The 12,184-nt window shown below is 54.3% G+C and overlaps 1 protein-coding gene and 1 long non-coding RNA gene across 3 annotated transcripts in view; one reads left to right on the top strand and one right to left on the bottom strand.

The window, feature by feature from the left end:
* ABR (ABR activator of RhoGEF and GTPase) overlaps positions 1-12,184 on the top strand; it is a 172,687-nt gene that overhangs the window by 33,881 nt on the left and 126,622 nt on the right. The window contains exon 1 of one of the 2 annotated variants that reach the window (XM_031468485.2): positions 7,083-7,219. The exons of the other annotated variant lie outside the window; for it this stretch is intronic. Within the exon in view, the coding sequence (XP_031324345.2) occupies positions 7,159-7,219 (61 nt within the window). The 5' untranslated portion in view covers positions 7,083-7,158. Of the gene's footprint in view, positions 1-7,082; positions 7,220-12,184 lie in introns of those variants that run through there. 2 annotated transcript variants of the gene reach the window in all.
* Positions 1,143-6,447, bottom strand: LOC105088138 (uncharacterized). Its single transcript, XR_010384617.1, has 4 exons — positions 6,357-6,447; positions 5,412-5,545; positions 3,290-3,440; positions 1,143-1,444 (listed from the first exon to the last, which is right to left on the bottom strand). It is a non-coding gene; the product is annotated as an uncharacterized LOC105088138 (long non-coding RNA).

Raw genomic sequence — 12,184 nt, 5'->3', positions numbered from 1 at the left:
AGAGGTACCATCCTGTACAAAAGTTCTGAAAAAGCAAGAGAAAGCAAGGAGGGGAATGTGCCAGGTGAAGCTGAAAGGAAGTGAGGAGTGAGGCCACAGGGCCTTGGGGCCCCCCAGAAGGATGTGGGTCTTTATTCCAACAGCAGTAGGAAGTGTTCTCTGTGTGTGATGTGTGTGATGCTGGGAAACTTTTTCCTCCAACTGATCATTCTAGCTATGATGTCAGCCTTGTGAGCCTGCAACTTCTCAAGCCAGCAGACCCAGCTCAAATGTGACAACTGTGTGGTGTCCACTGACCACAGCAGATGGCGTTTCATCTTTTTCCACTCTCCCTTCATCAACATCTGTGTGTTGATTTTTCAGCCACTGGCACCAGACTGTGTTTGTGAGACTGAGCCAGGGGCACTAGCTTGTGAAGGTCCTGGGCCAGACCACTCCCCCTCTCCACCTCTAAGGTTATAAAGGTGAGATTTAGGGGGGACACCAAAGGCAGAATGGTGGGGAAAAGAAGAACAGGAGGGTATAAGCTTGCTAAGGAGCCAGTCTCTGTTCCTCCTAACCAAGTAGGGTTGGCATTTGGGGACAGACATTCTTTGGGACAGTTCTGCATATCGCAGGACAGTTTAACATCTCTGGCTTTAAAATGTTCCTACACATTTTCAAATCCTCCCTTGTGGGGCAATACCAACTACCCCTCCCCTAACTGAGAACCACTGTTCCAGTGTCTGTGGGGACAGGATATGCACAGCTTCGCTTTGTGTTCTGCACACGGCCAGCAGGAAGACTGGGTAAATTACCCTCTGCCCTTCTCAGAATATCTTAGGGAAGCTTTTGTCCAATGGGATGGTTTATTCTTCCCAGGCCACTCTTGGGGGCTCCTGCTGTCTCCTGACGCTAAATGGAGTTCCTCCTGACTTCCCTAGCCCCATTGCTCATGATAGTAACCCAACAGCCCTGTGCACAATCCAGTGGGAAAAGCTGAGATTTTAGTGCAGACATTTCCAGGCCTCTTGGCTAGACTATGTCCAGGGTGGCGGGATCGCCTCTGGTGGCTGAGGTGCTGCTCTGTTGGACCGCCAGATGGCGCTCGGGAGCCCCCGTTGTCTGCCGCAGGACCACTGGTGGCAGGAATGACTGCAGAGGGAACTTGTCTTAAAGAGGCCTCGTCCTTAAAGAGACACGACCACACACCGCAAACCTGAATGGTAACCCCACAGCAGCGAGACTCCACTGATAACAAGCACCACTGGCCAGGCTCTGATGCTCCTTTATCCTCGGCTTCTTGAATGCTGAGCCGCCACCTCTGGGAGCCGGTCTCCTTGACAGCCTGTCTTCAGCCCCTGTGGCCACTCCTGGGCCTGACAGGGATGGGGCCAGCCTGGCGGGTGGCGTCAGAGCTCCTGGCAGAGCAGCAAGGGGCTGGGAGTCATCTGCAGAACTCTGGCTGAGAGAGCAAGAAGCACAGACAGCTTCAGGGGAATGGTGACTGTGGGAGGGCAGAGGGCCAGCGCCTGAGCTCTGACCCCCCGCTGGACATGCCCCTGCCTCACTCGGAGCTGATAAGGTTGGAGCTATTGAACTTTGTCTCTAGGTTTTTGGGACTTGGAGTATCCTTCCGTCTCTTCTGCTGGCCTCTTTCTAAAGGCTGATGGGGATGCTGGGGTAAGTAAATTAGGAAGGGGACTGCAGACCCTACTCCTGAGCCCTCTGATTCACTCCCTAGGAAACCTCTCATGTTCACCGCTGGGTGGTACAAATCTGAGCCATGTCGGGTGAGGGCCACTTTAGCTGGGGCTTGGTCTAAGACTCTCCTGAAACCGCAGCTTGCTGAGTATAGTCTAAGGCGGGTATTCTTCCCGGGATGCTGGACTCACTGTGGCCCTGGCCTTGGAACTGGAGCTTCATTCAGCACAGCCCCTGAAAAATGTGTAGGGACGTGTTGGGAGCGTCACAGCTACAGGGACCTGGGTATCACCGTGCTTTTCCTGGCCATGGTGCCGAGGGAGGCAACAAGGAGGTGAATGTAGTTCTCTGGTTTCTATCTTGCCCTGACTCTTACATCTTCCCCATGACTCAAGCTGACACAGAACTTTGGAAAAGAAATGAATAGTGGGGAGGGCTTTCAGGAAGTCTGTGCTGCCTGTAGATCTCACCGTCTGCTGGAAAATTGAGGAAGCTGAGAAGAGACAGGGAGGAAGAGAACAAAGGACAGAACTGTTAAGCCAAACCTTCCCACTCAGAGGTGCCCAGGAGAGGCCTGAGTAATTTTCTTCTTTCCAGGCCTGAGGGGTGAGGGTGAATCTTAGAACAGTAAATGCTGCTTTACTGTCCCAAGGTATCAGTTACAGCAGTAAATGAAATGAAGCAAAGAGCTGGAAACAAGCCATCCCAGGGTCTGCTAGGAAGCAAAGTTTATAGTCTGCCAGGGCAGATAGAAAGCCCAGAGGTCACCTACCTGATCCACTTGGGTGCCCACCTACAGATGTGAAAACTGAGGCTGGAAAAGCTGAAGACTGGCCCAAGGCGTAGAAGCAGTGAGTTTTGGCGGGGACTGGAGTTCAGGGAATTGTCATTGGACTGATTGCATCTAGCTTGTCTCCAGAGTCATCTGCCCTGTTGTAGTAGATGTGATTTTCTTTGGGAACCAGTTCTCTTTTTGCTTAATCATTGGTGGCTCTGGGGAGTTCTGGAATGACATTCCTCCTGTAGCTCCAATTTCTTCCTCCCTGAGTCTAGCTTCATTCTGTTTACTCGTTTATTCACTCACTACAGCCAGTACGGAGCTTACACGCGTGGCCTCGGGATTCAGGATCTCAGCTCATTTCCAGGCCCCACCACCTGCTAGGTGGCCAGTAGCATAGCCCTCCTGCTTCTGTGTAATGGAGACAATAGCAGTATCTACCTTGCTGGCTCATTGTGAGAATTAAGGGGTATGGTCCATGTGGAGCACATAGAGCAGTGCCTGGCACTTAAGGAGCACTCAATCAGAGTTAGCTGTCATTAGTTTTATTTATTCAACATGTATTATTGAATGCCAATCTATTGGGCTTCTGGCAGAAAGCTGATCTGGGGGCAGAGTGTGGTTATGGCTGCCATGGAGGTCTACCTGAGCCTCATTTATCCACTGGGCTGAGTGCAGTGAAAAAAAACGCAGTCCCAGCTTTTAAAGAGCTGATCTACTAGGAAGAGTATAAAGGGTTTTTTGGCTATCAGTTTTTCTGTTTTTCTTTTTTAATTTGAACATGGAATCCTACCTGCACCACCACCCCCAATGCCCCAGCACCTGTACCTCCAGCCTGTGCACACTGGTGGTCCCTGCTGGCTTCAGAGTGGGGAGAGGTGAATGGAACGGAGATCTTTTTCACCAGAAGTGATCCATCGGTGATCAAGGAAGCCGGGAGTCCCAGGGCCTTCCTGCTGTGCACAGGGGAGCGGGGCTGCTAATAATGAGGAGAGAAGAAAAGTGGAAATACACAGATTTGGTTCTAAGCATGGTCACCCTTTTTCCATCCTGGCCAAGGAGCTGGTAGAAGCGAGCTGGTTGTCAGAGAGGCAGTGAGCAGCACAGCCCTGGGAATTAAGGGCAAGGCCGCAGATCTTCAGAAAGGGATCTATCTGCTTCCTGCTCGTCCCCTCCTCATCAGCCCAGTGCTCCTGGCAACTCACCCTTAAATCCCCCTTAAATCCAGTGGTGAGGCAGGACCAGGCTGGTCGCCACGGGAGGAGGGGAGGGGAGGAAGGGAGCCCAGGACAGCCTGAGCGCACAGGCCAGCAGGAGGGCTGGGGAAGGTGGAGAACATTCACACATTCACCTGGAGGACAGGACAGTGAACAGTTAGTGCAGGCTTGGAGGACAAGGTGTGATGGGTGCTGACTCAGTGCCTCAGGTGCACAGGCAGGTCTGCACTCAGCTGAATCACGGCGGCCTGTCCATGGGAATGTCCCCCTGCTGGTCTGACAGATGGGGGTTGCTGGCAGAGCACTTCACCTTGGACACAATGTAGATGAGAATGACTCTTTAACCCCTTCCCTCCTAGCATGTGGTATTGGGACTCCCCAACCTCCTCTCCACTCTCAGTGCCAGGAATCTGGAGGCTTCTGCTCTGGTCTCATATCACCCTGGTGCTTCCACACCCTTGTGTCCATAGCCAAGGTTAGAGTCAAGCCATGGGGTGGTACGTCCACTGGAAGTCATCCCATCTAGGCATCAAGGCATCTTGAAGTAACTGCCCTTTCCTGGGATACATATGTGTGAGACAGTTATTTGGAGATGGAAGAGGGCTGGGAAGAGTTTCCTAGAAGGTGGTCTCCAACCTATGGACCAGCAAAGATTTCCATGGACCTTTGCCACCCTGCCTTCAACCCTGACAGTGGAGACAGCATGCCTGGCATTTAAGAGCATGAGTAGACTGCTAGGGTTCAAGTCCTAGCCCTCCACTTACTGTCTGGACAGGTTACTTAGCTGCTCAGTGCCTTGGTTTGCTCATCTGGAAAATGGAAGGAACTGAGATAATAGTAAGGCTATCGTGTTAACAAAGCACTAAGATCCAAGCCAGGTCCACTGTGGGCATTCTCTGCTCATTATTAGAAGTGTTCCTTCTTACTTGCCTCCAAGATCCCTCTCCCTTCTCCCCTATATTGTGTTCCAGACTGGGAGGTCTGGGAGAGGATTGGACAGAAGGTAGAAAAAAGCAAACTATGGCAATGCTAAGGAGAGCAACTGTAACATTTTAGCTTGAAAAATGCTGAAAATAGCTTGTTCAAGCCTTTGTAGATAAAAATGTAAAATGTATGCAAATGTATGTGACTCACGCAGAAACATACATCCATGGCCTCCTCACAGTCAGTGCCCAGATGTAGCCATCAGGACAATCCCCGCAGTGTGCAGAGAGGGCCCAAGCCGCCTTGGTAGTGGTGCTGGCTGTTGGGGAGGGGGCAGTGCTGCTGCTTCCCTGGGCTGGGCTCCTGCCTGCACCTTTCTTCTGGGTTCTGTGCCTTTACCGAGGGTTCCACGTGGGAGGAAGAGAAGCCCTGGGCCCCTCTCTGCTCTTCCATCTCACCGTCCTCCCTCTGGTTCTTCCAAGAGCCCATTTGCTTCCTCTCCCATCCTGGCTCTATTTCGGGAGCATCTCATTGGAGATGCACGCCCCCCTCTCTGCCAAGCTCCAGGTGCCTGCTTGCTTGGTCCTCCCAGTCTTCTGTGCAAGTCAGAGATGGTGGGAGGGTGACAGCTGAGCAAGGAGATCCACAAGAGCCAGAGCAGGAAGGCTGGGGTGGGGGAGAGCCAAGTGGATGCAGGGAGGGGCCACTGTCACCTTGAGGTTGAAAAGCACCCACTGCAGCCACCTGTGGAGGTTTTTCACACCCCAGAACATCTTCCCCTGCAACTCTCAGGGGCTCACCCGACCTACTGTGAGCCAGTGGCCACCATTTCCCCGTGGGCAGCTCTGGAGGCCTCCACCTCAGTAGTTCCAGGGCTGGGTGTAGTCTCCTTTCAGCATCATGGGCGACGGTCTGCTTCTCCTCTTAAGAACTGGATCTGAAACTAGATATAATATTGTGACAACTATACTTTTATTTTTTTAAAAAATGTTAAGAGCTAGATCTGTGGTTGTTTAGAATGATGAGGACCCCCCCCTGCTCCCACCCCCGCAAATGTTCCAAGGATGCTGAAAACACTGTCCCTATAAAGGTCAGGGTGAGCTTCACCCTGCAGGCCTCTCCCTAGAGCTGTGTCCTAGGAAGTGTTTGCCCTGAGCTGCTTGGGGGATGGGAGGTGGGGAGGGTCTGCTCCTTTATCAGAAACCTCACCCTACCTGAGGCAAAAGCGGCCCAGTGCAGAGTTCCCTTGTGGGCCCTTTGTCTCCCTTCCTTTGGGTTCAGGAGAGGAGCTTTAATCCTACAGCCCAGGACCACCCTAGCCTGACCCTCCCTCCCCTCCAGTCCCTTCTCCAGAGTCCCTTAGCTCAAGGAGGCCAAAAGGACCAAATCTGCAGCAAAGTTGCTTTGGGCCCCTTAGAACCAGCACCCAGGGGACAGGCATAAAGCTCCTGCGCCCCAACCTCTTCACTGCTTTGGTGGGGGAGGGTCTTAGAAGGAATTTTGTCTCTAGAGCTCTGTTCTCAGAGGCTTCTTGACCCCAGACTACCCTCAACTTGTAAGTGATTAGGTATACATGGTATCCCTCCACACGTGAGCTGCGGCTGGGATCCCCAGAGAAGGCTCTTGGAGGGACCCCAGCCGAGACCCGTTTGTCCCCCGGCATCCAGCCATTCCCCAGCCGCCGCCCTCTGGTGTGTAGGACAGGAAAAGCCCGGCTTTTAGGTCAAGGGTGTGTAAGTAGAAGAGGCACTCACTGTTAAGGTTTGGAAGGAAGGAGTCCTAGGGCAGCCAAGGCTTCCCGCGGGCGGGCAGGACCTTAACCCCATCAGTGCCGCTCCCCAGCCTTGCCGAGGGGAGGGGCCTGGCAGCCGCACCAGCCCCTGAAACTGCGCTTAGAGATCCTGGGGTGGCAGGTGATGTCACCCCTGCGGGCCCATAAGTCTCCCCGCGGCACCTAGTCTGCGGGTTACCAGAATTCGGCCGGTCCCAGACAGGAGGAAAAGGAGCCTGCGCCGCAGGCGGGAGACCCCAATCGACCACTCCTCCGTCACGGGCAGGAGCCCCTCTCTCCTGGGCGTCGTGGGGACTCGGGCTGCTCCCCACACTCCGCACCCGGCTCCGGAGGCGTGCTGCGGCGGGGGAGGGGGCGCGGGAGCTTCGCGCCGATTGGTCGCGGCCCCCACCCCCCGCCCCTGGGCGCCGCGCAGCCCGGGGGAAGTTGCTAGTTGGCGGGCGAGCTGCACGGCCGCCGCTCGGGGATCGGCAGCGGGGCTCGCGGCGGCCGCAGGGGCCGGAAGGGCTCCCGGGGGCGCTCGCCGGCCCTCGCCCGCCCTCCCCTCCTCCCCCGGCAGCTCCGGCTCGCTCCTCCTTGCTACCTGTTTCCCTGTCTCCCCCCCGCCTCCACCCGGCGCTCGGCAACTTCGGCCTCCGGGGCTGGCCGCCCCTCACGGCCGCCCGCCGCCCGCCGCCCGCGCCCTCCCTCCTTTGTTGTGCGATGAGGGTCGGGTTTCCGATCTGACGGAGCCACCGCCGCCGCCGCCGCGCGGAGCCGCGGGCATGGAGCCGCTCAGCCACCGGGGCCTGCCGCGCCTCTCCTGGATCGACACCCTCTACAGCAGTACGTGTGCGCTCGGGCCGGGGAGGCCGGGCGGGAACGGGCCCCGGCGCCCGGCGCGGCGCCCCGACGGCCCCGGGGCCCGCGATGCCGGGCTTGTCTGGGGAGCCCGGCGCGGGCTGGGGGCTGCCGGCACGGCTGCCCAGGTGCCTGGCGGGCCGGGAGGCGGGGGAGCGGCGTGGGGACCCGCGATCGGCTATGGATGGGGTTCCCAGAGAGGACTTCAAGCGGAATGGGGGGTTAGTGGACGGACGGGGTCAGGAGAGCTGTCACCCCCTCTCCCACCTGTTGTGTGACCAAGCACTCCCCAACCCTGGGGAAGAGAGGGGAGCCTTGGTAGGGTGCTGCCTCAGCTCCCCGGCTGCTGCTCCTTCTGTCCACGTTGAAAAAGAAAGGCCATTTTCGTAAAGTCCTTGGAGCCCGAGTTTGCCACCTCAGGGACACCCTGAGGCCAGTGTGTTTCGGGGTAGGGGTGGTAAGGGTGGTAAGGGTGACTGTAGGTGTAGACCTCTGTAGGGGCCATTTGGTTGAAGGACCTGAAAACCCCCAGCTCAGCAGTCCTTCCTGCCAGCCTCTTCATCGCCCTCACCCTCACCTTCCCTCTCCCCCAAAAAAGAAAAAAAGAAAAGAAAGAAAGAAAAAAAAACCTCGGCGTCTCCACCTCCTCGCTCCCAAATCTGCCTCGATCATGTGATTGCTCTTGCATTGCCGCTGGGGATGTGTAACTGATCACTTGTATCTTGTGGGGGCTTGCGACCAGCCTTGAGTGCCCCCACCTGCCACCCCACCTCCCACCCCTCAGCCTGCCTTGCTTAGGTGGCTAAAGCCCTGCATTTCTCCCACTCCTCCCTTGAGACTCCTTTGCCAACTCTTTCAGTGATGTAGGGAGAGGGTCCTGCTGGCCCCTGAAGAAGACAGTAAGGGGATCCTGCCCTCCCTGATCACTTCAGTGGGACCCTCTCACTCTCTTGCTGTATCTTCTAGCCCAGGGTCCTTAGGCAGGGGGCAAGGGTTGGGAGAGGCAGGTGGAGATAGGTTCTGGTTCTGGACATTGGATGCAATGGGGCAAGGACATTTTTAAGGGTCAGCCTGGCTTGAATTCCTTGGTAACAGTCAGATGGTGGGGGGAGAGGACAAGGTGATGCCTTGAACCCCAAGGTCTTGCCCTGGAGGCTCCTCAGTACTTAGTACCCAGCTTCTGACCTCTGTATCCTTTTGGGTCCTCATCATTCCCATACCTTCTCCTCCCTCTTCTCCCTCCTTCCCCTCTCATTCTTTCTTCCTTCCTTTCCTCCCCCAGGAGCTCTCCTTGTGATGGTTCATTCTACTTTGGTTTCTCAACATCAAAGGGGCAAAGCTGGATCCCCTGGGTGTCAGTCCTGCGCCAAGCCCAGCCACTCCATCTGCTCCTTTCCCTGCAGAGGCTAGCATCGTTGGGTGAAGGTCAGGGCCCACGGCTGCTGGGTGGTGTGCGTGTGCGCGTGCATGTGCGCGTGTGTCTGTGTGTCTGTGTGTCTGTGTGAATGGGGGCACACATCTGTTCAGAGCCCGGCTGCAGATCAGCTCCTGACCCAAAGGAAGGATTAGTGACCTCCTCTTCGCTGTGCTGCTCTTGCAAATAACAGTCATGCTAATGCCTCATATTCAAAGGCAGCTTACGTTCCTGAATATTTCTTGGCTCTTTGCAAAACCCAGTACTGCTTTGCCTATCTCCCAAAACATAGAATCCTATGGAAACCTGTCTCTGGCTGATTCCCCTACCTGATCATCTGATCATTTCCAAGTTTTTCTACCACCCACCACCCCTAACCTGAGCAGAGAAGCAAAGTTGCCTGAGGCTGCTTTGAAAATTTCTGACCAGATGAAGGTGGGAAAATTAGACCGAGGGCTTCTTTGAGGGTGCCTTTTAATCAGCCCTGACTCAGGCAGGCTGGCATCTGAGCTGTCTACCTTGCTACTCCTGCCCTGGCCTCTGGGCGCTGGGGGCAGCCTAGATGGAGGGGATGGGGAACACTGATTTGGCAGCAACGTGAAGAGTCCTTGCCTCCTTCTTCAAAACAGCTTATTTGAGAGCTGTAGAATGAGGCTTCCTGGGGAGGTGCTGTGCAGTCATGTTTGGGCTGTTAGCCATGAAGTTTGCTCTTGACAAGAGCCTAAATTAAAACAAATACCCGAGCTGTCATTTGCTTGGCAGCATGGTTTTGTGGCTCCCTGAGGAAGTTCCTCTGCCTCTCATGAAGCTATTTACTTATAAGGCTCACAGTCACGGGGAGGCAAGGCTCCACAAAAGCCAGATCCATCAGGAATTGTAAAGGGGATGCACTCAGGGCATAGGGTAGCCAGTACTTCTTAGGGCTATGAATGAGCCAGTGAGAGAGGCTTCTCCTTAACACTGCTCCTTGGAGCAGCAATAATAGCATCTCTTGAGGACCCACCATATGCCTGGCACTGTACTAGGCATTCTCCATCCAGTCTCTTCCAACCTCACAACTCTGCAAGATAGGTAGTCTTCTCTCCCTCTTACAGAAAGAGAGGCTGGATAGGCTCAAATCATTACTCAAGTCACCTAAGTGGTAAATGACGAAGCTGGGATTCAGATCATACCCTAGGAGGAAGACTCTGAGTGTCACCTAGATATGCCTGTGCTTAGTTAAGGCCTTGGAATGTCATGGAATGGAGGATATCTGTCTCTCTGGTCCTCTGTCACAGAGTTCTCCCCAAAATGGTCCAGCAGGGTAAGTGACCTCAATGACTCTGAGCCCAGCTTGATTATGTGTCTCTTGTGGGACTAGGGGCTGGTCCTGGAGCCAGGGCAGGGTGGTTGAGGTTCTATCTAATTCCACTGAGGCTGGTGATTCTCACTGGAGGGCTGCAGTGTTGGCGATTAGTCTGACTCAAGGAGATGGGTTGGCCCCCCGCTGCCCGTGTGATATAGGACTCATTGGAACAGGGTCTTTGCCCCTGAGAAGCTAGCGTGGTGGTTGACGGTTCCAGCCGTCCCACTTCCTGTCTCTGGACCGCTCATTTTCCTACATTAATGTGATAATGTCAGCGTTGCCCCTCAGAGCCTTGCCTGGATTCTTTCCCTTTAGCTCGTATAGTTCTCTCTGCACGTGTTCTCTGTCTTATCTCCTCTCTGGACTTTATCTCATCACTCTTTCCACTAAACACTTACCACTTTCTCTTGGTTCAGGGGTCAGGTTGGATCAAGTCAAGTTCTATGGAATAACAAAAATCGGGGGTGCTCTGAAAGTTTCTCTGTCCCTCTGAGTGGAGATGAAAAGCTTTCACTATATGTTCAGGATTTATTTAGAAGAGAACTGAGGGCTACCTTTAAGGTCTCTTCCTTTGCCATTCCAGCCTCTTTCTGTCCCAAGCAATTTGGCTCTGGCCTCAAACAGGCTGACTCTATGGAGTCAAGCAAAAGCTTGTAGTTATTTGGACCTCATAGAAGGCAGAACAGGATCATCTGTTGTTATTAGAACCTGCATTTTAGAGCTTACTTCCGTTACCCCAAGCATCATTTCCAAGGGCCATTTCCACCTCTCGTGCTATTTTCATGCCTCTTGTAGACCCAGTGCCCTACCCAGGAGCCAGGGGAGAATTTGAGGCTGTGGGGATACAAACCCTTCTCCAGATGATCATGAACCTGCCTCGGTTTCCTATCTTATTCTTATAATAGCCACACCAAAGTCCAAGCCCCTGGCCTCACAGTCACTGTGGGTTTGATCAGGGCAATTCTCTTACCCAGGCCGCATCAGACTGCCCCAGTGTGCCTGTAACACCTGCAGATGGATGCCTTCCTGTCCTGTGAATAAGCCCCCATCATTTATTCCTGCTTGCCAACACCAGCCCATGATTGACAAGGCTGCTGGAATCCCAAGGCTGCTGGAATCCCAGAGGTGGGGCTGGCAGAAGAATTAAGTGTCCTACTCAGAGAAACCTAATTTTTTGTTATTGTTGTGATTGCTGCTGTTGTTCTTTGGAAAAAGAAAGGCTTGATGGGAACATTTGTGAAGAATTAGCTAGGCAGGTAGGAGATGGGGTGGTTAGGGAGAAAAATCCATTCTGCCTCATTCTTGCGGGTAAGATGGGGACTTGGGCTGTTCTCTGGGCCCGGGGGCGATTCTGGCACCTTCCTTGTGCGCACTCCCCTGCAAAGTGAGGCTGTGATGTCTCATGTGGGCGCCAAAAGTGGGGATTAATTGGTTAATGTTTATAAAGCACTTTGATGAGGAGGAGTGCTACCTAACTGCTCGCAGTCTAGCTCATCACGACCTTCATCACTGAATGGGGGGTCCAGAAAAGGCTTGCAGAGAAGTTTGGAAGGGGCTGGGAAGGGTGCAAGGGGACTGGCAGGGACAGTCTTGGACCAGGTTCTTAGGTGGTGCCTAGCCCAGGGCCTCACGCATAATAAGCCCTCTGTATTTTTGGTTGCAAGAGTGAGTGTGAGAGGGAGAAAAAAACTCCTGGGTTCTAGGCTCCTTTAACTCCTTACTCCACCAGAAATCCCGAAACCCATTAGCTGGCTCATTCACAAGTTTCCGACTGTGTGGAATTGGTAATTGTAGTAGCTTGGAGTGGAGTCGGAGACCCCCCAAGGGAGTCCCACGTGTTGTTAGGGCTTCTGATTGTGTGATTGGAAGCCTTCACCGCCAGTGTTGGTACTGCAGCTGTCTGGCCCAGCTTGAGCCCTTTGGGGCAAACCAGGGGCTCAGCAGTTTCAGGACAAATGCACGTCATCTCCACATCGTCAGCCCCTGCCAAGCCCCTGGCTGAGGTGATCCATGGGGCCTGGAGCACCCACCACATTCTACCTACAGGGTCTAGGCACTTTCCACTGAGTGCCACGGGGAGAGGCCTGTGGCTTACCTGTCTCCAAGGCTGGATTGGAGAGGCTGATTGTTTTGACCGGTGGCCCTGGTCTGCCTTCGCTTGCATTTCTTTGGACAAGATATGGTCTGTTGG

Source organism: Camelus dromedarius, chromosome 16 (assembly GCF_036321535.1).
Source record: "Camelus dromedarius isolate mCamDro1 chromosome 16, mCamDro1.pat, whole genome shotgun sequence".
NCBI lineage: Eukaryota > Metazoa > Chordata > Mammalia > Artiodactyla > Camelidae > Camelus > Camelus dromedarius.
Note: the sequence above shows the minus strand (reverse complement) of the source record. Positions and strands in the feature narration are given on the sequence as shown.